This window comes from Poecile atricapillus, chromosome 35 (assembly GCF_030490865.1).
Source record: "Poecile atricapillus isolate bPoeAtr1 chromosome 35, bPoeAtr1.hap1, whole genome shotgun sequence".
Lineage (NCBI taxonomy): Eukaryota > Metazoa > Chordata > Aves > Passeriformes > Paridae > Poecile > Poecile atricapillus.
In genome coordinates this window covers 1,302,655-1,325,552 of record NC_081283.1, presented here as the reverse complement: position 1 = coordinate 1,325,552, position 22,898 = coordinate 1,302,655, and the positions used below count along the sequence as shown (strand labels likewise).

The 22,898-nt window shown below is 67.2% G+C and overlaps 2 protein-coding genes across 4 annotated transcripts in view; one reads left to right on the top strand and one right to left on the bottom strand.

The window, feature by feature from the left end:
- Positions 1-568: 568 nt before the first annotated feature.
- DCTN2 (dynactin subunit 2) lies at positions 569-8,434 on the bottom strand. Of its 3 annotated transcripts, XM_058861247.1 has the most exons (15): positions 8,417-8,434; positions 8,317-8,360; positions 7,010-7,078; positions 4,005-4,101; positions 3,836-3,897; positions 2,609-2,707; positions 2,306-2,466; positions 2,045-2,192; positions 1,865-1,942; positions 1,745-1,783; positions 1,589-1,666; positions 1,420-1,491; positions 1,184-1,286; positions 1,016-1,107; positions 569-927 (listed from the first exon to the last, which is right to left on the bottom strand). In XM_058861247.1, exons 2-15 carry the CDS (start codon positions 8,350-8,352, stop codon positions 841-843), a joined length of 1,221 nt encoding a protein of 406 aa, XP_058717230.1. In that variant the 5' UTR covers positions 8,353-8,360; positions 8,417-8,434; the 3' UTR covers positions 569-840. The 3 variants fall into 3 exon arrangements, with proteins under 3 accessions (XP_058717230.1, XP_058717229.1, XP_058717231.1); XM_058861246.1 differs by lacking the exon at positions 8,417-8,434 and having other exon boundaries at positions 8,317-8,400; XM_058861248.1 differs by lacking the exon at positions 8,417-8,434 and having other exon boundaries at positions 1,877-1,942; positions 8,317-8,400.
- A 1,490-nt stretch (positions 8,435-9,924) lies between these two features.
- The window catches only part of KIF5A (kinesin family member 5A), a 24,980-nt gene continuing 12,006 nt past the window's right edge, over positions 9,925-22,898 (top strand). The window contains 22 exon segments of the mRNA XM_058861085.1: positions 9,925-10,059; positions 12,648-12,672; positions 12,675-12,734; positions 13,376-13,449; positions 13,561-13,665; positions 13,764-13,812; positions 14,357-14,412; positions 14,829-14,850; positions 14,853-14,915; positions 15,533-15,636; positions 15,638-15,658; positions 16,201-16,305; positions 17,096-17,174; positions 17,177-17,243; positions 17,657-17,854; positions 18,572-18,695; positions 18,934-19,002; positions 19,945-20,022; positions 20,024-20,153; positions 22,587-22,696; positions 22,698-22,742; positions 22,744-22,758. Of these exon segments, the coding sequence (XP_058717068.1) occupies positions 9,931-10,059; positions 12,648-12,672; positions 12,675-12,734; positions 13,376-13,449; positions 13,561-13,665; positions 13,764-13,812; positions 14,357-14,412; positions 14,829-14,850; positions 14,853-14,915; positions 15,533-15,636; positions 15,638-15,658; positions 16,201-16,305; positions 17,096-17,174; positions 17,177-17,243; positions 17,657-17,854; positions 18,572-18,695; positions 18,934-19,002; positions 19,945-20,022; positions 20,024-20,153; positions 22,587-22,696; positions 22,698-22,742; positions 22,744-22,758 (1,728 nt within the window). The 5' untranslated portion in view covers positions 9,925-9,930.

Genomic DNA, 22,898 nt, shown 5'->3' with positions numbered 1-22,898 from the left:
GGAATTGTGGGGATGGGCGGGGATGTGGGGGTGGGCGGGGCTTCCATGCTCCAGGATCTCGTTTCCCTACGGAAATTAGCCGGGATTAACGGGAGGAGGGGCGGGAGGGGGGTCTCAGCCTCCCCGGGCACGCTCAGCCCCCCCATCCCCTCACCCCCACCTCAAGGGCCCCTCCCATGGCAAGTGGGGGGCGCTGGGGTGAGGGGGTGGAACTGGGGGTGCTGGGACAACTGGGGGCACTGGAGCTGGGAGGGATGGTGGGACTGGGGGAACTGGGAGGAGCTGGTGACACTTGTGGGGGGAGCTGGTGACATGGGGGTGCTGTGGCTGTATGAGTGGGGGGCTGCAGAACCGGTGTGAGGGGCCTGGGGGAGCAGGGCTGGAGACACACCTGAGACCCCCCCCCCCCCCCCATCTTTGGGGTCCAGCTGGCCCCCAGCCCCTCATCCCTGTGGGGGTCCTGGCCCCAACAGGTTCGCCCCATGTCCACGCCAATCCCAGCACCCCACCCCGGTTCGGGGGGGCCCTGCTCCTGCCCCCCCATCAGAGATGCTGACACACATTTGGAGCTGAGCTGTTTATTGGGGTATGGGGGGACCAGAGACCCCAAGACCCACACATGGACACGGAGCAGGGGGGCAGGGATGACCCCCCGTGGGGACTGAGGGGTGCAGAGACCCCAGTGGGGACAGGGACAGAGGATGTGCTGGGGGGGTCAAGCCAGGGTATTTACAAGCAGCAGCTGGGACCTGTGGGGGGGGGGGTCACAGGGCCCAGGGGGTCGCGGGGGGGGCCCGAGGAAGTCCTCAGGGGACCCCCAGGGGGTGTCCTGGGGTCTCGTCACTTCTGCAGCCGCTTGATGCGGGCATCGATGTCGGCAAAGTTGTCCTCGACGATGGCCAGGTTGTCCTTCATCGTCTTCTGCACCTGGGGGAGGGAGCCAGTGGGGTTGGGGTGACGGGGGGCAGGTGAGGACCCTGGGGCCAGGGGTGAGTGGGGGGCTGGGGGGACCCACCTCAGCCAACAGCACCGCGTTGTCCTTGAGAGCCCCCGTGATCTCCTGCTGTGTCGTGTCCAGGTGCACCAGCACCTGCCCGAACTGGGTGGCTGGAGGGGCACACACCTGAGTGCTGGGGAGGGCAGTGACTCCCAGCGGGTGTCCCTGAGCTCCCCCCGCCCTCACCTTGCTCGTGCAGGTCCCGCAGGGTCACCAGGCGCTGCACCACGTCGGGCAGGGCACTGGCCACAGCGTCCCAGCTCTGCAGCGTCTCGTACAGCTGGTGGATCTGGGGGGCAGCAGGGGGGCAGCAGATGGGGGGGTCAGTGCAGCCTGGGGGGTCAGCGCAGCCTGGGGGGTCAGTGCAGCCTGGGGGGATTCATTTGGATCCCCCCGCAGCCTCTGGGCCCCACAGCCCATACCTTGCTCTGGGTGTCAGCGTCCTGCACTGTGGCCTTGTGCTTGGCGATCTCGTTCACCTTCCCCAGGACGCTCTGGTGTGGGGGAAGAAAGAGACCCCAAATCCAGCAGTGGGCCCCCAAATCCAGGAGTGTCCCCCAATTTCAGCAGTGCCCTCCCAGTGCCCCTCACCTGCAGCCGAGCCTCCACCTGGTCCAGCACAGCCACATCCAGAACGTTCACCTTGGCCTGCAGCACCTGCACTGTGTCCTGGGGAGGGGGGGACAGGTGAGGAACAGTGCTGGGGGCAGGGCAGGGGTGCTCCCAAACCCCCCTTGCCCAACTCACCATGAGGCTGGAGCCCTTCAGCCCCACCAGCAGTGGGTTCTGTGGGGGGAAACAGTGTCAGTGGGGCAGGGGAAGGCAGATAAAGGATGGGGCAGGAGGGAGGCAGGGCAGCCCCCTCACCTGGGCGCTCACCTGGCTGTCAGGCTCACACCTCATGGCCGCCTCCAGCTGTGCCAGACGTTTCTCCAGCTCTGACACCTGTGGGGTTTGGGGTGAGGTGCTGGGACTGCAGTGTGGGGCTGGTCCCAGGTGTGGTGCTCCCTCACAGGATGCCCCGGGGGGCAGCAGCCCCCCACTCACCTTGGCAGACTGGGCAAACTGGTCCTGCTCCGGCCTCCAGTAGAGCTCGAAGGTGACGGCATCGCCGGCAGGGACGGGGCCCCGCGCAGGGCCCTTCCCCGGAGTGGTTTTGCTGCATTTGGCCACCTCCAGCTGCTGCAGCAGCCGCCTGGGGACAGGCAGGCGGGGACAAGGTGGGCACGGGGACAAGGTGGGCAGGGTCCCTGTCCCAGCCCCACAGGGACACTGCCACGCCCCCTTAGGGTCCTGTCCCCCACTCACTTGGCCAGGGCACCCTCGGGGTCAGCGAAGTCGACGGCAGCACCAGGGCCCAGCACCTTCTCCAGGTGGGAGCTGAGCAGCTGCTGCTTCAGCACCTCCACCTGCCTGGCCAGGGCCATGGGCGTGAGCTCCTCCTCAGCCCCCGACTCCTTCACCGAGCTCTGGGGGGACACACAGGGCCCGTGTCACCCCAGGACACACTCTGGGACAGGTGGGAGCTCACCTGGAGCAGGTGGCTGCTCACCTGCACACCCAGGTGCTCTGTCAACCCCAAGCCCTGCCCCAGGACAAGTGGGAGCTCACCTGGATCTGCTCCACGTCCCGGAGCAGCTCCTGCACCTCGTGCTGCAACCGCTGGAATCGCTGCTGTGGCGTCTCCTTGGCACCAAGACCCTCACCCAGCTGTGGGAGGGATGTGTCAGGTGGCTCACGGGGGGCCAGGGGGCTCACACTGGGTCAGGGCAGCTCATGGGATGTTGAAGGGGTCATGGTGCTTCAGGGGTCTCAAAGGGGATCAGGTGTCTCATGGGGTGCTCAGAGATCTCACAGGGGGTCAGGGATCTCACAGAGTTCAGGGGTCTGAGATGGCTCAGGGGTCTCATGGGGGCTCAGGGGGTTCACAGGTGCTGGCAGCACCTGGCACCAAGCAGAAGGAGCAGGTGAGCCCTGCAGGGACAGGTCAGAGCAGCCTCAGGTGACAGAACCTCAGGTGACACCTAAAGAGAACCTGATGGGGTCAATGGGGCAGGGCAGGAGCAACCCAGGAGAGTCCTGAACCCACAGGGAGAGGGGCTGCACTGGAGCTCATCTTCATCCTAATGGAGCTCCCCATCTCCATCCTCATGAAGCTCATCTTCACCCCCATGGAGCTCTTGGGCCTGGCCTGATGAGCCACAGTGAGCAGACCTGGGGACACAGGTGTCACCCCCCTCCAAGCAGTCCTAGAAGGAGCCAGGTGACCCTCAGTCACCTTCTCCCCTTTGACCCTGGGTGACAGGGACTGCAGCCCACCCTGAGCCCCCTGTGAGGGTCCTGAGGAACCAGAAGAACCAGGACAGCCTGGGGAATTGTGGTGACTGAACTTCACAGGCTCAGTGAGGGGACAGGCAGGACCCTGCTGGGTGACAACAGACGCCAGCACCAGGACATGTGGGGGGTACCCAGGAAAGTCCTGGGGATCCTGGGGGACATCCAGCTGAACTTGAGCCAGCCAGAACCATCCTGGAAACCCCAGGCCCACCCCCAGATCCATCCTGGGACCTCAGCTCCATCCAGGACTTGGTGACCAGCGCTGCCTTGAGCATCCTCAGAGACCCGTGGTTGGGACAGGGACTCCCAGCACGGCAGACTGGGATGGACTGGGCAGAGACCAGCACGGTGCTGCCATGGTGCTGGTGGAGCTGGCACATGGCTCCTGTGAGGCATGGCCAGGGGCTGCAGCAGGTGACCCCGGGGATCTCATGGGACCTGAGGCACACAGGGGTGTCCCAGGCAGTCCCAGGGAGGAGGGGGTGTCCCTTGCCCACTCACCATCTCATACTCTCCAGCCTCGTAACCTGTCGTCCGTGTCCGGCCGATGCGGTCAGAGAAATCTGCATGAGGGAGAGCCAAGACCCAGCAAATCACGGGGGGCTCAGCCCTTTGTGGGTCCCCTGGCCCATCCTCAGCCTGCCCACCCCCTCTGAGCCCCCCAGCTCACCCACACCCTCGGTGCCCAGGCGCTTGTCCCGGAACTTCTCGTAGGCAGCGTTGGGGTTGATGATCAGGTGCTCCACGCTGGTGCTGCTCAGCTCCTCCTGCACACGGAGCCACGTCAGGGACAGGGACAGGCACACGGCGCTCCCCAGACTGCCACCACCACCCCCAGCACACACAGGGATGGGGATGAGGGGCCCCAGGGCTGCCACCACCCCCAGCACACGGCGTGGGCAGGGATGGGGGGGCGCTGGCCCCCAGTACAGCACCCAGCGAGAGCTCTGCTGGCAGTGATGTGGCACGTCCCCAAGGGTCCAGGGTGGGGACATCACATCCCCACACTGGCCTGGTCCCATGGGGAGGTACCCTCAAGAGTCCAGAGTGGGGACATCAGACCCCAGCTTGGCCCAGCATGGTGACACTGAACCGTGGTCCAGCCCGGCCCAGCAGGCAGGGGACCCCCAGGGGCCATGTCGGGACTCTGGACCCCTGGCCTGGCCCAGCCCAGCTCAGGGACTCCCGAAGTTCAACCTACCCCAAACTGTGGAACATTCCAGCAGCCCCTGGGAAGAACCAGGACCCACCGCTGGTCTCTCCAGGGTGACCCCTGTCCCCGTGGGACTGTCACTGTCCCCCAGGTGTGTTTTGGCAGGACAACCTCCTCCCAGGGAGTCCCCCGGCCCCCTGGGGCTGTCACTGCCCTCCTTTCAGGCTGATCTCCCCCAGGGAGCCGGGGGGTTGTAGGGCCCCAGACCCCCACACCAAGGTGCCGTGCCCTGTGCCAGGCAGGGTGGGCACAGCTCTTGTGTCTGGGCTCCCCTCACTCCCTGCTGCCATCAAGGGGGTCCCCAGCTCAGCAGGGCTCTGGGGGGGACCCAAAGGACCCCCATGTGGCCCCTCTCCAGCCCCTCCCGGCTCTGGCCCGGCTGGTTTCAGGGAGCCCCGGTTTGCTGTGGGGAGTGAGAGCGGCGGGAGCAGCGCTGGCAGCGTTAGGGGGCTGCGGTGGGTGGCAGCGGGTGACAGTGGCTGAGGGACAGTGACAGCGGCCGGGAGACGGGCGCTTACCAGCTCCTGGCGTTTCCCAGAGGTGAGAAAGTCAGAGCAAGGTTAGAGAGGGGAGAGAGAGACAAAATCCGCGTTAGAAGGTCCGGCCCGGGCCCGCCGCCCCCCGAGGGCTGGGGACCCCTGCGGGATGGGCACCCCCGCGGGACAGGGAACCCCATGGGATGGGGACCCCCGGGGGCTGGGCACCCCTGCAGGGTGAGGGGCAGTGGGACAGACCCGGGGCAGCTGGGGACGGGGGCAGCAGCCCTGGAGGGCAGCAGGATGTGGCCAGAGTTTTGGGGAGCGCCCCATAACTCCCCCCAGGAGCTCTGGCTCTTCCCCGGGGGGGGGAACGTGAGTGGAGCCAGGGGCTCCCCCCCAGGACCCCAACTGTGACTCAGTGGGACCCCAGGGCCCCCAGGGAGCCTCTGAAGGGCCATGAGCTGCCCCAGCCCAGCAGCCGCCCCATGCAATGCTGGCAGCAGCGAGGGGGCTCAGCACGGGCCCCCCAATGCCCAGGCAGCGTCCCCAGGGCAGTGAGACCCAGCCCGGGGGTCCTTGGGGGTCCCGGGGGTCCCAAGGCCAGGAGGGCAGTGCAGGCAGCAGACAGAGGATGCAGAGGGCAAGGCAGAGCTGGGGAGGGGCAGCACAGGGCACCCCAAAACCCCCAGTGCAGCAGGGGGAGCCCTGAGGGAACAGCGCTGGGACCCCCATGCACATGCAGCAGTGCCCCCCATGCACCCCAAAGCAGGGCCACGCTTACTTGTGCAAACTGAGTCCAGGCCAGGCGGGAGCGGGGGGGAAGCGGGGGGAGCCCTGGTCAGTTTGGGGGGCTCCCTGAGTGGGAGGAAGGACCCCTCAAAACCCCAGAGCTGGTGAAAGGTTCCCCAAGGCAGGGGGGGCTCAGGACCCTCCAGCCCTCTCCCCCTGCCACAGCAGGGGCCACACGTCACCTCACGATTTTGTCTCCACTTTTTTTTTTTTTTGCCTGTTTCAGCCCATCTTGTTGCTTTGGCTCTCACAGGGGTGGGTCTCTTTGAGCCCCTCAGGATTTGGGGGTACCTGGTGGGCCCCTGCTCTGTGCCAGGGACCTGTGCCAATCTCCCAGACCCCAAAAGCACCAATGGGACCAATGGTACAGGGTGGTTGCACCCCCAAGGCCTGGCACCCCCTCACTGTCTTGGGGAGCACTGAGTCACCCCTTGGGCTGTGACCCCTGAACCCCCATTGTCCTCCCCAGCACATCTGGGGGTCACCCCATGGCCCTGGGGGTCCTCTCTGCCACGTGGCGCCAAGGACAGACCCCTGTGTGCCCCCATCCCTGTGGGTCCTTTGTACCCCTTGAGGACAGAATCCAGTGTCACCCCCTGGGCCCTGGGGGTCCTTCAGGCCCCTCGATGATGGAGCTCTGTGTCACTCCACACTCCGGGGGTCCCCTGAGGATGGAGCCCTCTGTCACTCCCCACTGAAGTCCCTGCACAGCCGCTCCCAAGAATGGCCTTAGCCCAGGTCAGGGACCCCCCAGTATTCAGAGCAGGTTTAGGGGGTTCCCCTTGATCCTCTTGGGGTGGGGTTGGGGAACTGGCAGCCCCCTTCCTCTAGGGGGCAAGGACAGCAAGGACAGGGACACCCAGCCTGTGTGGGGGAGGCTGTGTCCTGCTCTTCCCTTCCTGCCCCCCAAAGCACAGCCAGGGAGGGGGATGGGGGGGCTACGTGCCACTGTAGGGGACATTGTCACCGTGGGCAGTACATGTCACCGTGGGGCTCTTTGGGACTGTGGGGGAACACTGTCCCTGTGGGGGGACATTGTCACCGTGGGGGTGATGTGTCACTGTGTGGGATGTTGTGCTGCTGGTGCGTGAGGGGTGGGAGCCGGTTCCCTGCCATGCTGCCGGTCCTGGGCAGGTCCCAGGGGGTCCCAGGGGTCCGGTCCAGCTGTTGCTCCCCCCACTGGCCAGGCCTTACCGCCTCGAACTCGGCCTGGTCATCCTCGGGCAGGTCACTGGTCTCGTACACATCGGGCTCGTTCCGGGCCTGTGGCACCATGGGCTGTGCTGGGACCCCCACCCGGCCCTGACCCCCCCAGCAGCTCCCTGCCCCCCACACCTCATCCCCATGGGTGTCTCCGATGTCCCACTTCTCTCTCTGGACATCGCAATGTCCCCACACCCCTCGCTGACTCCCCCATTCCCCCTTCAAACACCCCAATGTCCCCCCAACATCCCCGACTCTGCCCATCCCCTGACCTCCCCCAGTTCTGTGTCCCAATTCCCACAGTCACCCCAAACATCCCGGGGTGCTCCCAGCGCCCCAGGGATCTGTGTTCCCCCCACAACAGACCCACAGACAGACCTCCCTCACCCAGAGCTCCCCGGCACCCCAAGCCCCCTCCCCAGCCCCAGCTCCCTCCCATTCCTACAGACACCCCAAATGTTGCCAACCCCCACAACCCCTTGACCTCTCCACTCACCCCCAGATCTTTTCAGACTTACAACCCCTCAGATCCCCCAAATCCCCCTGGTGCCAGACTCTGTCAGTCACCCCAATCTCAGACCCCCCATATTGACTTGATCCCCCCAGCCCCTCAGCCGGCCTGACCCCCTCAGACCCCTCAGGACCCCTGATCCCCCCGATCCCCTCGGACCCCCCGATCCCCTCGGACCCCTCAGACCACCTCAGGAGCCCTGATCCCCCCGATCCCCTCGGACCCCCCGATCCCCTCGGACCCCTCAGACCACCTCAGGAGCCCTGATCCCCCCGATCCCCTCGGACCCCCCGATCCCCTCGGACCCCCCCGATCCCCTCGGACTCCCCCGATCCCCTCGGACCCCCCGATCCCCTCGGACCCCCGCAGCCCCCGCCAGTTCCTGCGGATTCCCCCCGGATCCTCTCACCATCCTGAGACACCCCTGCAGCACCCTCAGATCCCTTTGACCCTCTCTGACTCCTCGGAGCCTCTCAGAGCCGCCCTTCTCCGACCTCCCCAGCCCCTCCATACCCCGCAGGTCCCCTCACTGTTCCGAGACCCCCTGGCCCCCTCAGCCCCCCCAGATCCCCTCAGGTCCCCTCACTGTTCCGAGACCCCCTGGCCCCCTCAGCCCCTCAGATCCCCGCAGCACCCCCTCAGACCCCCGATCCTCCCTGATCCCCCCGGCCCTCCCGATCCTCTCAGACCCCTCAGTACCCCCGGGGCCCTCATCTCCTCAGACCCCCTGAGGCCTCCTACACCCCCTCACACCCCGGCCTCCTCCCCGGCCCGGGCCCTCACTCACGATGCCGGGCAGGTCGGCGTACTTGGGGTCGGCCATGGCGGGGGGCGGTACAGGGGGGTCGGTAACGGGGGGTTGGTAACGGGGGGTCGGTAATGGGGGGTCGGTAACGGGGGGTCGGTAACGGGGGGTCGGTGCCGGGGGGTCCCGGAACGGCAGCGCAGGGCCGGGGCGGGGCCGATCTCGCGAGAACGACGCGGGGCGGTGCGAGAGGCGAGAGCGCAGGGGCGGACCCGGGGGGCGGGGGCATGGGTGGGCGTGGCCTCACAGGGCGTGGCCGGGGCGGGGCCAGGGCGGGTCTGGGGGCGGGGCCTTGGCGGGCAGACGGAGCGGGGGCGGCACTGAGGGGACAATGGGGTGGGACAGGGGACACACGGACACGGCGAGGGTCACGGGGGGTACAAGGGGGACACACCGGGGGTGACCACGGGGATACACGCGGGGGGGAACGGGGGGCGACACAGGGGTGACACAGAGGGGAACACACGGCTTGGGGCACACGGGGACACGCACGGGGTGCACGGGGTTCAGATATGGGGACACTCGAGGGGACACGGCGAGACACACGGAGACACACGGGGGCACGGGGGCACACAGTGGGGGTACTCCCGGGGGACACGGGAGGACACAGGAGGGCACAAGGATGGGGGGGCACGGTGGGGACACGGGGGGACACTCAGGGCAGAGTCACGGGTGGGGGCACAGGGAGCACGCACAGGCCGGGTGGCACTGAGGGGCACCCATGGGGGGACGGCGCTTTTTACCAGCGGGAGACCCCAGGGCTCAGCTCCGGACGGTCCCCCCCGGTGTGTTTGGGGGGTCACATGGAGGGGTGGGGGTCACCAGGCCGGGCAGAGTCCCCAGTGTGCGGGGGGCGATGAGTCAGGGCCACTGCGTTCCCGCGGGGGGAGAAACTGAGCAGGGAGCCCGGGGGAGGCTGGCCCTGAGCCGACCCCCTGCCCACCCCCGCCCCGTCCTGCTCCCCCCGCCGTGAATCAGCACTTTGGGGGGGTCCATTCCCAGGGCTGATTCCCCCCCCTCCAATTCCGTCCACCTTAAGAGCCGCGGGCGGCTCCACCTTAAGGCGGGGGAGGGGGCGCGGGGGGGCGGCCCCCCACCCCCCGGTCCCGGGGCTGCAGTGGCGACAGCAGCGGTCACAGGAGCGGCGACAGCGGCAGCTGCGGAGCGTCAGCCCCGCCCGGCGCCGCCTCCCGCATCCTGCAGCCCGCAACCTGCATCCCTGAGCAGCATCCTGCATCCCGCAGCGCGGGCAGCATCCTGCATCCCTGGGTACCACCCCGCATCCCTGGGTACCACCCTGCAGTGCTGAGCAGCATCCCGCATCCCCGGCAGCATCCTGAGCCCTTGGGTACCGCCCGGCATCTCTGAGCAACACCCCGCATCTCTGGGTACCACCCGGGCAGCATCCTGCATCCTTGGGCATCATCCTGCATCTCTGAGCAGCATCCTCGGCCACCGCTCGGCATCCCCGGGTACCGTCCTGCACCCCGGTGCCACCTGACCCTCCGGCTGTGAGCAGCACCCCGGGTGACACCCCCGCCCCCGAGCACCAGCCGCCCCCTTGGCCCCCCTTCTCGACGCCCCCCGACCCCCGCCATGGCCGAGCCCAGCTCCGAGTGCAGCATCAAGGTTCTGTGCCGGTTCCGGCCCCTCAACCAGGCCGAGATCCTGCGGGGGGACAAGTTCCTGCCCGTGTTCCAGGGGGACGACAGCGTGGTGGTGGGGGTGAGTCAGCGCGGGGGGCGCGGGGGAGGGGGATGGGGGGGGGGGGTGTCCGGTATCCCCAGTTTGGGGGGTGACTGTCCGGAGTGGGGTCACTGTCGCTTGGGGACAGAACCTGTTTCGGGGGGGAAGCGGTCCTGGGTGTGGCCACTGCCCCCCGGGACTCTGCCCATGCCCCCCTCCCCCTCCGCCCCCCCCATTTCCGAGGCTCCCGGCACTCCCAGTTTGCCCAGTGCCGGGGTGGGGGGGGTGTTTACAGTGAGCGGAAACGCCCTGACCCCCGGGGGGGCACGATCGGGGGGGGGTTGCCGCAGATCCCCCCCCTCCCCCTCGCGCTGCGGCCCTGCCCTTTGTTAGGGGGCTCATCCGGGGGGGCGTCTGGGGCCCCCAAAATATCGCCACCCCCTGCCCCTCCAAAACGGCCCCCCCTTGCTCGGGAGGGGCTGGGGGGGGGGAAGCGATGGTCCCTGGGGGGACAACGGGGTGTGGGTGCGGGGGGGGTCGGTGGATGTTGGGGGGTCTGTGGCCGGGGGGTATCATTGAATGCGGGGGTCCGTGGATTTGGGGTCCGTGGGTGCTGGGGGGGTGTGGGGGGGGATCTGTGGATGGGGGGCCCGTGGGTGCTGCAGGGGGGGGTCTGTGGATAGGTGGGGTCCGTGGATGGGGGGGTCCGTGGATGGGGGGTCGGTGGTGCGGGGGGGGTCTGTGGATGGGGGGTCGGTGGGTGCGGGGGGGGGGTCCGTGGATGGGGGGGGTCCGTGGATGGGGGGTCCGTAGATGGGGGGTCTGTGAATAGGTGGGGTCCGTAGATGGGGGGTCTGTGAATAGGTGGGGTCCGTGGCCGGGGGGTGTCGCGGTGCGGCTCTGCCGGCGCAATGCGGGGGGAAGGAGGGTTGCGGGTGCGGGGGGAGTTGCAGGGGTGGCGGTGCGGGCTGGGGGTGCGGGTTCGGGCTGGGGGGATGCGGGGGCAGTGCAGAAGGGGGTGCGGGGGGTGCGGAGAGGTTGCGTGACCGGCGGCGGGCGGGGCCGCGGTGCTGCGGCGGCTGCGGGGAGCCGGGGGGGCCGGGAAGAGCGGGGGCGCGGGCTGTTGTCGCCGGCTGTCCCCATGTCCGTGTGTCCCCATGAACGTGTGTCCGTGTGTCCCCATGAACGTGTGTCCGTGTGTCCCCATGAACGTGTGACCCCATGAACATGTGTCCGTGTGACCCCATGTCCGTGTGTCCCCGTGTCCGTGTGTCCCCATGTCTGTGTGACCCCCATGTCCGTGTGTCCCCATGTCTGTGTGTCCGTGCGCCTGTGTAACCCCATGTCCGTGTGTCCCCATGTCCGTGTGTCCCCATGAACGTGTGTCCCCGTGTCCATGTGTCTCCGTGTGTCTCCATGTCCGTGTGTCCGTGTGTCCCCGTGTCCATGTGTCCCCATGTCCGTGTGTCCCCATGTCTGTGTGTCCGTGTGTCCCCGTGTCCGTGTGTCCCCATGTCCGTGTGTCCCCATGAACGTGTGTCCCCGTGTCTGTGTGTCCCCATGAACGTGTGTCCCCATGTCTGTGTGTCCGTGTGTCCCCATGTCCGTGTGTCCCCATGTCCCCATGTCCGTGTGTCCGTGTGTCCCCGTGTCCCCGTGTCCGTGTGTCCCCGGCTCAGCACCAGGGCCGGGACAGCTCCCGGGGTAGGGTGGGGTTTTCACAGGGGCTGGAGGAGTCTCCGGGGGTCTCTGGGCGTGTAGGGGGGTCTGGGGGTGTCGGACTGGCGATGGGGGGCTGAGGGATCTATGGGCGACCCGGGGGGGTGCTTGGGGATATCGGGGGGTCTAAGGGGGTTTGTAGAGGGATGAGGGCTTTGTGGGAGGTTTGGGGGTGGCAGGCTGAAGGATTTGGGGGATCTGTGGGGTCAACAAGGGGACTGGGAGGTCTGTAGGGGTGTATGGGGGTCTATAGAGGCCTATAGGGCTCTGAGGGGTCCTAAAAACCACAGGTTTTATGGAGGCTAAGACAGTCCATGGGGAGCTGGGGGGTCTGGAGGGGTCTGTGGGAGGCTGGAAGGGTCTGTGGGGGTCTGTAGGGTGGTTGAGGTGCCTATGGGGGGCTGTGGGGGGTCTGTGGAGAGCTGGGGGGCTGTGGTTGTCTATATGGAGGCCAAGGGGTCTGTGGGAGTCTATGGGGGAGCCTCTGGGGGTCTTTGGGGGAGCTGAGTGTTCTGTGCTGGTGTATGGGGGGCTGGGTGGGTCCTTGGGGGTCTGTGGGGCTGTGGAGGGCTCAGGGGTCTCTGGGGAATCTCTGAGAATCCACGGGGGAGTCTGGAGAGTTCTGGGGCTCTGTGAGAGGGAATGGGGAGCGGGGTCTGTGCGGATATTGGGGGGCCTGGGGTGCGTGGGGGCTGGGTCCATGAGTGGGGGGATGTAAGTGGGGTTCAGGGTGGGAATCAGGGGTACAGAGTGTGAGAACCCCTGCAACCTCCCCCCTCCCTTACTGGGACACACTGGACCTGACCGGACCCTGCCAGGGGAGCCCCGAGCCTGTCACAGCCCCCCAGCGCCTTGGGGGGGTCTCTCCAGCCAGTGACCCCCGTGTGTGTCCCCTTGTGTCCCCCCAGGGCAAACCCTACGTCTTCGACCGCGTGTTCCCCCGAACACCACGCAGGAGCAGGTGTACCATGCCTGTGCCATGCAGATCGTCAAGGGTGAGGGTCCCCGTGGGGACAGCGCGGGGACAGCGCGGGGACGGTGCGGGGACGGCGCGGGGACAGCGCGGGGACAGCGTGGGGACAGCGTGGGGAGCGGGGACGGCGCGGGGACAGCGCGGGGACAGCGTGGGGACAGCGTGGGGACAGCCTGGGGACAGCCTGGGGACAGCCCGGGGACAGCCTGGGGACAGCCTGGGGACAGCGCGGGGACAGCCTGGGGACAGCCCGGGGACAGCCCGGGGACAGCCTGGGGACAGCCTGGGGACAGCGCGGGGACAGCCTGGGGACACCAGGGAGCATTGGGCAGGGGGCTTTGGGGGTGTCCTGAAGGCCTTGGGGGCTCTGCAGGACTTTGAGGGGAGTCACTGAAACCCGCGGGGTTCTGGGGTGTCCTTTGGAGGGTCCCTGCAGCCCCCGGGGCTCTCTGGGGTCTGGGGGCTCCTTTGGGGTGTCTGGGGGGCCTCGGGCATCCTGGAGGGGCTCAGAGGTGATCTCAGGTGTCTGGGAGTGTCAGGGACCCTTGGGATCCCCAGAGGGGTCCCTCGGGGTTTGGGGCGGTTTGTGATGTCCCTGGGGGTCCTGGGGGGTGTTTGGGGGTCCCGGGGGGCCCATCCTCGTCCTCCACCCCTTCCCCCCAGATGTGCTGGCCGGGTACAACGGCACCATCTTCGCCTATGGGCAGACATCGTCGGGCAAGACCCACACCATGGAGGTGAGGGGGTACGGGGGGTTTGGGGGGGCTGGGGGTCCCCTGGGGGTGCCCTGGGGGGGCACTGGGGGGGCACTGGCACCACCTGGGTGTTTTCTGCCCCCCACCCCGCAGGGGAAGCTGCACGACCCCCAGCAGATGGGCATCATCCCCCGCATCGCCCGCGACATCTTCAACCACATCTACTCCATGGACGAGAACCTGGAGTTCCACATCAAGGTGGGCACTGGGAGCACTGGGAGGAGCTGGGGGGGGAGCACTGGGAGGCCGGCCCTGGGCTGACCCCCAGCCCCCGACACCCCCATCCCCTCCCCCAGGTGTCTTACTTTGAAATTTACCTGGACAAGATCCGGGACCTGCTGGACAGTGAGTGGGGAGGCACAGGGAGATCCTGGGATTGGGATGGGGGCCCTGGGAAGGGCTGGGAGTCACTGGGAGTCACTGGGAGTCACTGGGAGTCACTGGGAGTCACTGGGAAGCTCCTGGGGGCAAACTGAGGAGTTCTCGGAGGGTTCTGGGAGGCACTGGATGGTTACTGGGAAGCACTGGATGGTTACTGGGAAGCACTGGGCATCAGTGGCAGGGTACAATGGATCACTGTGAGGCACTGGATGGTTACTGGGAAGCACTGGATGGTTACTGGGAGGCACTGGGAGGCACTGGGAGGCACTGGATGGTTATTGGGAGGCACTGGATGGTTACTGGGAAGCACTAGATGGTTATTGGGAGGCACTGGGAGGCACTGGATGGTTATTGGGAGGCACTGGATGGTTACTGGGAAGCACTGGGGGTCAGTGGCAGGATGCAGTGGAGCACTGGGAGGCACTGGGAGGCACTGGGAGGCACTGGGAGGCACTGGGAGCTCCCCGCGCACTTTGGAGGCCACAGCCCCCCCTCCTGTCCCCCCCAGTGACCAAAACCAACCTGTCGGTGCACGAGGACAAGAACCGGGTCCCCTATGTCAAGGTGAGGGGCAGGGGAGGGGCCGGGGAGCCCTCGGGGGGCGGAGGGTTTGGGGTCCCCCCGAGCCCCCCTGATCCCCCCTGATCCCCCTGAGCCCCCCTGATCCCCCCTGAGCCCCCCGAGCCCCTCTGAGCCCCCTGATCCCCCCTGAGCCCCCCAGATCCCCCTGATCCTTCTGATCCCCCCTGAGCCCCCATAGCCCCCCTGAGCCCCCCTGACTCTGAGCTCCCTGAGCCCCCCTGATCCCCCCTGAGCCCCCCGAGCCCCCCTGAGCCTCCCTGAGCCCCCTGATCCCCCCTGATCCCCCCTGATCCCCCCTGAGCCCCCTGAGCCCCCCGAGCCCCCTGAGCTCCCAGATCCCCCTGAGCCCCCCAGATCCCCCGATCCCCCCTGAGCCCCCCGTGCCCGTTCCCCCCCAGGGCTGCACCGAGCGCTTCGTGTCCAGCCCGAGGAGATCCTGGATGTCATCGACGAGGGGAAATCCAACCGGCACGTGGCTGTCACCAGTGAGAGCCATGGGGACACGGGGGACACGGGGGGACACGGGGGGACACGGGGGGACACGGGGGACACGGGGGACATGGGGGATACTGGGGGACATTGGGGGACACGGGGGACACGGGGGACATTGGGGGGACACAGGGGGACATGGGGGGACACGGGAGGACGGGGGGGATATTTGGAACACGGGGGACATTGGGGGACACGGGGGGGATATATGGAACACGGGGGACATTGGGGGACATTGGGGGACATTGGGGGACACGGGGTGGGGCTGGGACATCCAGCAGGTGCCTGGCTGTCACCAGTGAGGACACGAGGGGACACGAGGAGCTGGGGGGTGATGGGGGTTGGGGACAGGTCGCTGGGAGTCCCTGGGGTGCCGTGGGGTTCTGGGGTGCCGTGGGGCACCCCATAGGAGTTATGGGGGTCCCTGGGGCTTTCCAGGGGTCCGCAGGGTGCTGCAGGACCCGCTGGGCTGACTCAGGGTCCCGGGGAATCAGGGGGTCTTTGAGCACTCTGGGGGACTCTGTGGGGTCCGTGAGCCATTTTGGGGTGCAGTGGGGGCGCTGCGGGGGCGTTGCCCGTTCTGGGGTGCCCCCACGTGTGCCCATGCCCGCAGACATGAACGAGCACAGCTCCCGCAGCCACAGCATCTTCCTCATCCACATCAAGCAGGAGAACGTGGAGACGGAGCAGAAGCTCAGCGGGAAACTCTACCTGGTGGGACCTGGCGGGCAGCGAGAAGGTGGGGGGACCCCAAAGGTGGGGGGACCCCAAAGGTGGGGGGACCCCGAGCTGTGGGGCTGCAGAGCTGGGGGCCAGGGGGGCAGGGGAGATGGGCTGGGGTCCGAGGCACTGGGAGGGCACCGGGAGGGTCCCCCTGCAGGGGTGGGGCTTGGGGACATCCATGAGATTCTGGGGACATGGGGAGGGTGGAGACCTTCGGGGAAGCCATGGAGTTAGGGGGGATATTGGAGTTTTGGGGGGCATTTGGAGGATGGGGGCCTGGGGCAGTCTGTGAGGTTTTGGGGGGACATTGGTGCTTTGTGGGACACTGGGAGGGGGGGTCTTGGGGGGTCAATGGGTTTTCCTGGGGCCACTGGGGTTTGGGCCTTCAGGTTTCAGGATCTTCAGGTTGGGGTGGGGGTTTCTGGGTGGGGGGTGTCTGGACTGGGGGTCTCCTGGCTGATGGCATCCCTTGGCTTGGGGTTCTGGGACCATCCCTAGGAGGGGTCCTGGGGGTAGGGGAGCACACAGGGGGTCCCTGAGCCGCCCGCCCCCCCCCAGGTGAGCAAGACCGGGGCTGAGGGAGCCGTTTTGGACGAGGCCAAAAACATCAACAAGTCCCTGTCGGCGCTGGGCAACGTCATCTCGGCACTGGCCGAGGGCACGGTGAGACCCCCCGGAGCCCCCCGGGACTCCTCCCTCGTGTGTCCCCCCCGGTGTCCCCCCGGTGTCCCCCAGCCGGGGGCCTCGCCCAGCCCTCCCCCCCCTCTTTTCGCCACGGTCCCCCCGGTGTCCGGGGGGGGAAGGGACGCTCCTGCCGAGCCCCCTCCCCCCCTGCACCCCCTGAGTGTCCCCCGGGGTCCCGGGGTGGGGGACACGGCCCAGGCCATCCCCGCGTGTCTCCCACCTTACCGAGCCCCCTGCCCACCCCGTGCCCCGTCCCCTCCGGGGTCCTGCGAGGGGGACACCTCCTGTCCCTCCCGTGTGTCCCTTGAGCCCGCTGTCCCCTCCCGTGTGTCCCTTGATCCCGCTGTCCCCTCCCGTGTGTCCCCTGAGCCCGCTGTCCCCGCGTGTCCCGTGTGTCCCCCAGGCCCGCTGTCCCCTCCCGTGTGTCCCCTGAGCCCGCTGTCCCCTCCTGTGTGTCCCCCGAGCCCGCTGTCCCCGCGTGTCCCGTGTGTCCCCCGAGCCCGCTGTCCCCTCCCGTGTGTCCCCTGAGCCCGCTGTCCCCTCCCGTGTGTCCCCTGAGCCCCCCGACCCCTCCTGTGTGTCCCCCGAGCCCGCTGTCCCCTCCCGTGTGTCCCTTGATCCCGCCTGTCCCCTCCCGTGTGTCCCCCGAGCCCGCTGTCCCCGCGTGTCCCGTGTGTCCCGTGTCCCCCGGGGTGGGGGTCCCCTCCGTGTGCTCCCCCCGGGGGTCCCGTGGGGGTCCCCCCGCTGACGCCGGCCCCTCCCCCGCCAGAAGGCGTACGTTCCCTATCGCGACAGCAAAATGACGCGGATCCTGCAGGACTCGCTGGGCGGGAACTGCCGCACCACCATGTCATCTGCTGCTCCCCGTCCAGCTACAACGACGCCGAGACCAAATCCACGCTCATGTTCGGGCAGAGGTGGGGGCTTGGGGGGTCCGACCCCCCTGCGCCCCCCGAGCGTGTCCGGGCTGGTCCCAGCTGCACCCCCCAGCCCCGCATCTGCCGTGCCCCGGGTGCCCCACGGATTCATCGCCCCCCGTTCCATTCCGAGAGCACCCGCGGCACCCCCAGCGCCCCCGTGTACCCACAACACCCCCACCGCACCCCAGCTGCACCCCAACAGCGCCTGTTGTACCCCAACTTCACCCACTGCACCCCGAGAGCCCCCTCTGTGTCCCAGCCACCCCCCAACCTCACCCAGAGCACCCAAGTGCCCCCCCTGCCCCCCACGGGAGCTGCCTTGGGGTCCCCAGATGTAGGAGAGGGAGTGGGGGGCGGGTGACCCCCGGTGAGGGGGAGCAGGGGGTCCCAGCTTTGGGGTGCCCCCCCAGGGCCAAGACGATCAAGAACACGGCGTCGGTGAACCTGGAGCTCACGCCGAGCAGTGGAAGAAGAAGGTTTGAGAAGGAGAAGGAGAAGAACAAAGCTCTGAGGGAAACGCTGGCACGGCTGGAGGCAGAGCTGAGCCGCTGGCGGAGCGGTGAGGGGCACCCCGAGATCTGGGGGGGAACCCCAGCTGTGGGGAGGGGGTCCCCATCACACCCCAACAGCCCCCAGTGGAGAGAGGCCGTGTCCTTCACCAGGGGAGGCTGAGCTGAGCCACCGGCAGAGCAGCGAGGGGACCCCCAGATCTGGCAGAGCAGTGAGGGGACCCCCAGATCTGGCAGAGCAGTGAGGGGACCCCCAGATCTGGCAGAGCGGCGAGGGGACCCCCAGATCTGGCAGAGCAGTGAGGGGACCCCCAGATCTGGCAGAGCGGCAAGGGGACCCCCCAGATCTGGCAGAGCAGTGAGGGGACCCCCAGATCTGGCAGAGCAGCGAGGGAACCCCCAGATCTGGCAGAGCAGGCGAGGGGACCCCCAGATCTGGCAGAGCAGTGAGGGACCCCCAGATCTGGCAGAGCAGTGAGGGGACCCCCAGATCTGGCAGAGCAGCGAGAGGACCCCCAGATCTGGCAGAGCAGTGAGGGGACCCCCAGATCTGGCAGAGCAGCGAGAGGACCCCCAGATCTGCAGAGCAGTGAGGGGGACCCCCAGATCTGGCAGAGCAGCGAGAGGACCCCCAGATCTGGCAGAGCAGCGAGAGGACCCCAGATCTGGCGGGCACCCCGAGATCCGGGGGGGTCCCCAGCCCTCGATGGGGACACTGAGGCCGTGTCCCCCCACAGGGGAAGCGTGCCCGAGACGGAGCAGCTGAACGAGGCGAGGCAGAAACGGGGCAGGGCGAGGGGCCGGGTGAGGACCAAGGGGGGGCCCCCGAGAGCCCCCCCTGAACGACAACAGCTCCTCCATCGTCATCCACATCTCGGACGAGGAGCGCCACAAGTACGAGGAGGAGATCCGCAAGCTCTACAAGCAGCTGGATGACAAGGTGGGGACCCCTGGCCAGGTGGGGACCCCCGAGACCCCTCTGGACCTGCCAGGGACCCCAGCACCCCTGAGCTCCCCAGAACATCTGGGGACCCTCCCAGTCTGCCCAGCAGCCCCCAGGACCCTCAGCATCCAGGACTCCTGGGACCCCCTGGCAGCTCCCAGCTCCTACGGGACCCCCTGCCCCCATGCCCACCCCACAGCCCTCGGTGAGCACTGTGACCCTCCTGTGCCCCCAGGATGACGAGATCAACCAGCAGAGCCAGATCATGGAGAAGCTCAAGCAGCAGATGCTGGACCAGGAGGAGGTGAGGGCCCTGCCCCCACCCAGTGATGCCCCCTCTGTCTGAGTGACCCCCCTGGACCCCACCCAGAACCCTGGGACCCACTTGGACCCCTCTGGGACCCCAACTCAGACCCCCTTGACCCCTTCACACAGAGTACCTGGGACCCTTCAAAATCTGACCCCTGGGACCCCAATGTGACTCACTGGGACCCCCCGGGTCTCCTTTGGGACTCTACCCAGGGACCCTCCAGGACCCTTCTGGACCTCCAGTTGTGACCTCTGCCTCCCTCTGGGACTGGTCCTTGGGGCCCCGCAGGACCTCTCAACCCAAGCCTCCCCCTCAGCCTTTGGGTCTCCTGTGGGATGCCCACCATGACCCCTGGGACCCCACTGTAACCTCTGGGACCCCACCGTGACCCCTGGGACCCCACTGTGACCTCTGGGACCCCACTGTGACCTCTGGGACCCACCGTGACCCCTGGAACCCCACTGTGATCCCTGAGACCCCACTGTGACCCCTGGAACCCCCACTGTGACCCCTGGAACCCCACTGTGACCTCTGGAACCCCACTGTGATCCCTGGGACCCCACTGTGACCCCTGGGACCCCACTGTGATCCTGAGACCCCACTGTGATCCCTGAGACCCCACTGTGACCCCTGGGACCCCACTGTGACCCCACTGTGACCCCTGGAACCCCACTGTGATCCCTGAGACCCCACTGTGACCCCTGGGACCCCACCGTGATCCCTGAACCCCACCATGACCCCTGGGAGCCCACCATGACCCCTGGGACCCCACCGTGACCCCTGGAACCCCACCGTGACCCCTGGAACCCCACCATGACCCCTGGGACCCCACCGTGACCCCTGGGACCCCACTGTGACCTCTGGGACCCCACTGTGACCCCTGGACACCTCTGGTCCCCCACTCTGAGCCCCGGTGGCCGCTGTGGCTCCCCGCAGGTGCTGGCGGCGGCGCGGGGCGGGGGCGAGGCGGCGCGCCGGGAGCTGGCGGCGCTGCGGGCCGAGCACGGCGCGGCGGCGGGCCGAGGTCACCGAGGTGCTGGCGGCGCTGGAGGAGCTGGCGCGGAGCTACGACCGCAAGGCCCAGGAGGCTGAGGACACCGGGCGCCACAACCGCCGGCTCGCCGACGAGCTGGCCCCGCACCGAGGTGGGGAAAACACCGGGACACCCAGGACAGACCACGGGGGCTCAGTGGGACCCGGCTGGGAGCCCAGTGGGGAAACCAATGGGGAAAACCAATGGGGAACCCAACTGGGAACCAACTGGAAATCCAACTGGGAAATCCAACTGGGAAATCCAACTGGGAACCCAACTGGGAACCAACTGGGAAATCCAACTGGGAACCCAACTGGGAACCCAACTGGGAACCCAACTGGGAACCCAACTGGGAAATCCCAACTGGGAACTCAACTGGGAACCCAACTGGGAACCAACTGGGAAATCCAACTGGGAACCAACTGGGAACCAACTGGGAAATCCAACTGGGAACCCAACTGGGAACCAACTGGGAAATCCAACTGGGAACCCAACTGGGAACTCAACAGGGAACCAACTGGGAAATCCAACTGGAACCCAACTGGAACCCAACTGGGAACCACTGGGAACCCAACTGGGAAATCCAACTGGGAACCCAACAGGGAAATCCAACTGGGAACTCAACTGGGAACCCAACAGGGAAATCAACTGGGAACCCAACTGGGAACCCAACTGGGAACCAACTGGGAAACCCGACTGGGAACCCAACAGGGAAACCAACTGGGAAATCCAATTGGGAACCCAACTGGGAACCCACAGGGAAACCCAACTGGGAAACCCGACTGGGAACCCAACAGGGAAATCAACTGGGAACCCAACTGGGAGCCCAACTGGGAACTCAACTGGGAACCCACCTGGGAAATCAACTGGGAACCCAACTGGGAGCCCAACTGGGAACCCAACTGGGAAACCCAACAGGGAAACCCAATGGAGAAACCAACTGGGAAATCAATGAGGAACCCAGTGGGGAACCCAGTGGGGAAATCAATGGGAAACCCAAATGGGAAATCAATGGGGAGCTCAACAGGGAGCACAACTGGGAACCCAGTGGGGTCCTACTGGGAACCAACAGGGAAACACCCCGGCAAAACCCAGGCAGGGTCCTGCTGGGAACCTCCTTGGGTGTCCCCTCGGGGACTCACAATGGGGTCCTGCTGGGAATTCCCACAGGAACCCAATGGGGATTTCCAAAAGGATCCTACTGGGAACCCAGCTGGGAACCCTGCTGAGATCCTGCACTGGGAATTCCAGTGGGGTCCTGCTGGGAACCCAACAGGAAACCCAGTGGGGTCCAAGTGGGAGCCTCCATCCCGTCAGCTGATCCCTGCTGAGACTCCCCCACTGGGAACCCCAAAGGGGCTCAGCAGCTGTGAATCCACTGGAAACCGACTGAGAGCCACCATGGGCACCCAGCAGGGATTCCCAGCAGGATCCTACTGGAATACCCACGGCTGTCCAGTGGGGATTCCAGCTGAGGGCTCCACAGTCACACTGCAGTGTCCCACGGGTGTCCCCGTGGTGTCCCCATGGGTGTCCCCATCGGTGTCCCCATGGGTGTCTGTACCAGGATCCCCAGTGGGCTCCTACTGAGAACCCACCTGGGATCCCTGCTGAGATCCCTCCTAGACTCCACTGCTAACCCCAAACTGGCTCCCTCAATCCCTAAAAGTTTTCCTCCCCTGGAAAACCTATGTGGAGCCCATTGGGACCTCCATCCTCTGACACAGCAGGTCCCAAAGCCCCCTCCCCCTAGAGCCTAAATTGGGACTCCCAAACCCAAACTGGGATGCTGAGAGCCAGGGAAACCCCAAAACAGGAGCCTCAGACCTGGGGGCCCCTTAAATCCCAAACTAGACCCCAAAACAGGGGACTGCCCATCAAGGCACACTCCAAAAAACAGATGCCCCCCTGACCAGAAGAGGAATTCTCCCCTGCCTCAAACCAGTGCCCAAACTGGGGAACCCTTACCTTAAACTGGGATGCCAGACTGGGTGCTCCCGAGGCACCTCACGGGTGGGATCTTGGGGAGCCGGGGGTGGTGGCACAGTGGTGGCTCCAGGGTCACAGAGGGGTGCTGAGGGTGCCAGGATGGGCAGGACTGGGTGGTACTGGGTGGTACTGGGTGGTACTGGTGGTGTGCCAGGGGGTGCTGGGAGTGCCCTGGGTTGGGGTTTGTGGGTGCCCAGGCAGCGGGGGTTAAGGCAGGGGGAGCTGGAGGTGCCAGGCTGCTGGGGCAGGGTGTGCTGGGTGTGAGGGGCCGTGGGGTGCCGGGGGTATCCGGGGGACAGGAGGGGTGGGGGCACAGGGGGTGCTGTGGGGTGTCTGGGAGCATTGGGGTTCTCAGGTGTGGGGGTGCCCGGGAGGTGCTGCCGTCCCTGGACCCGCGGGACGTTCCGGGTGCCGCTGTCCCCTGGTGGCCCTGGGTCCCCGAGGGGTGCCGGGTGCCGCTGTCCCTGGTGGCCCTGGGTCCCCGAGGGGTGCCGGGTGCCGCTGTCACCCTGGTGGCCCTGGGTCCCCGAGGGGTGCCGGGTGCCGCTGTCCCCAGCCCAGCCCTGTCGGTGTCGCAGGCCACCACTCTGTCGCCTGGAGTCGGAGCTGTCGCGGGCTCGGGAGCTCGGGGGGCAGCAGCGCCGCCGCGCAGCCGAGGTGCTGAACGGGGCTCCTGCGGGACCTGAGCGAGCTCAGCGCCCTCGTGGGCAGCGGGCGACATCAAACTGGTGAGGGGCACGGGGGGCACGGGGGGCACGGGGGGCACGGGGGCACGGGGGGCACGGGCCGGGGGGTCTGTGCCGTGTGGGACGTGCCCCTGCCGTGCCCTCCCACGCGTGCTGTGTCCCTGCCGTGCCCGTGCCATGCA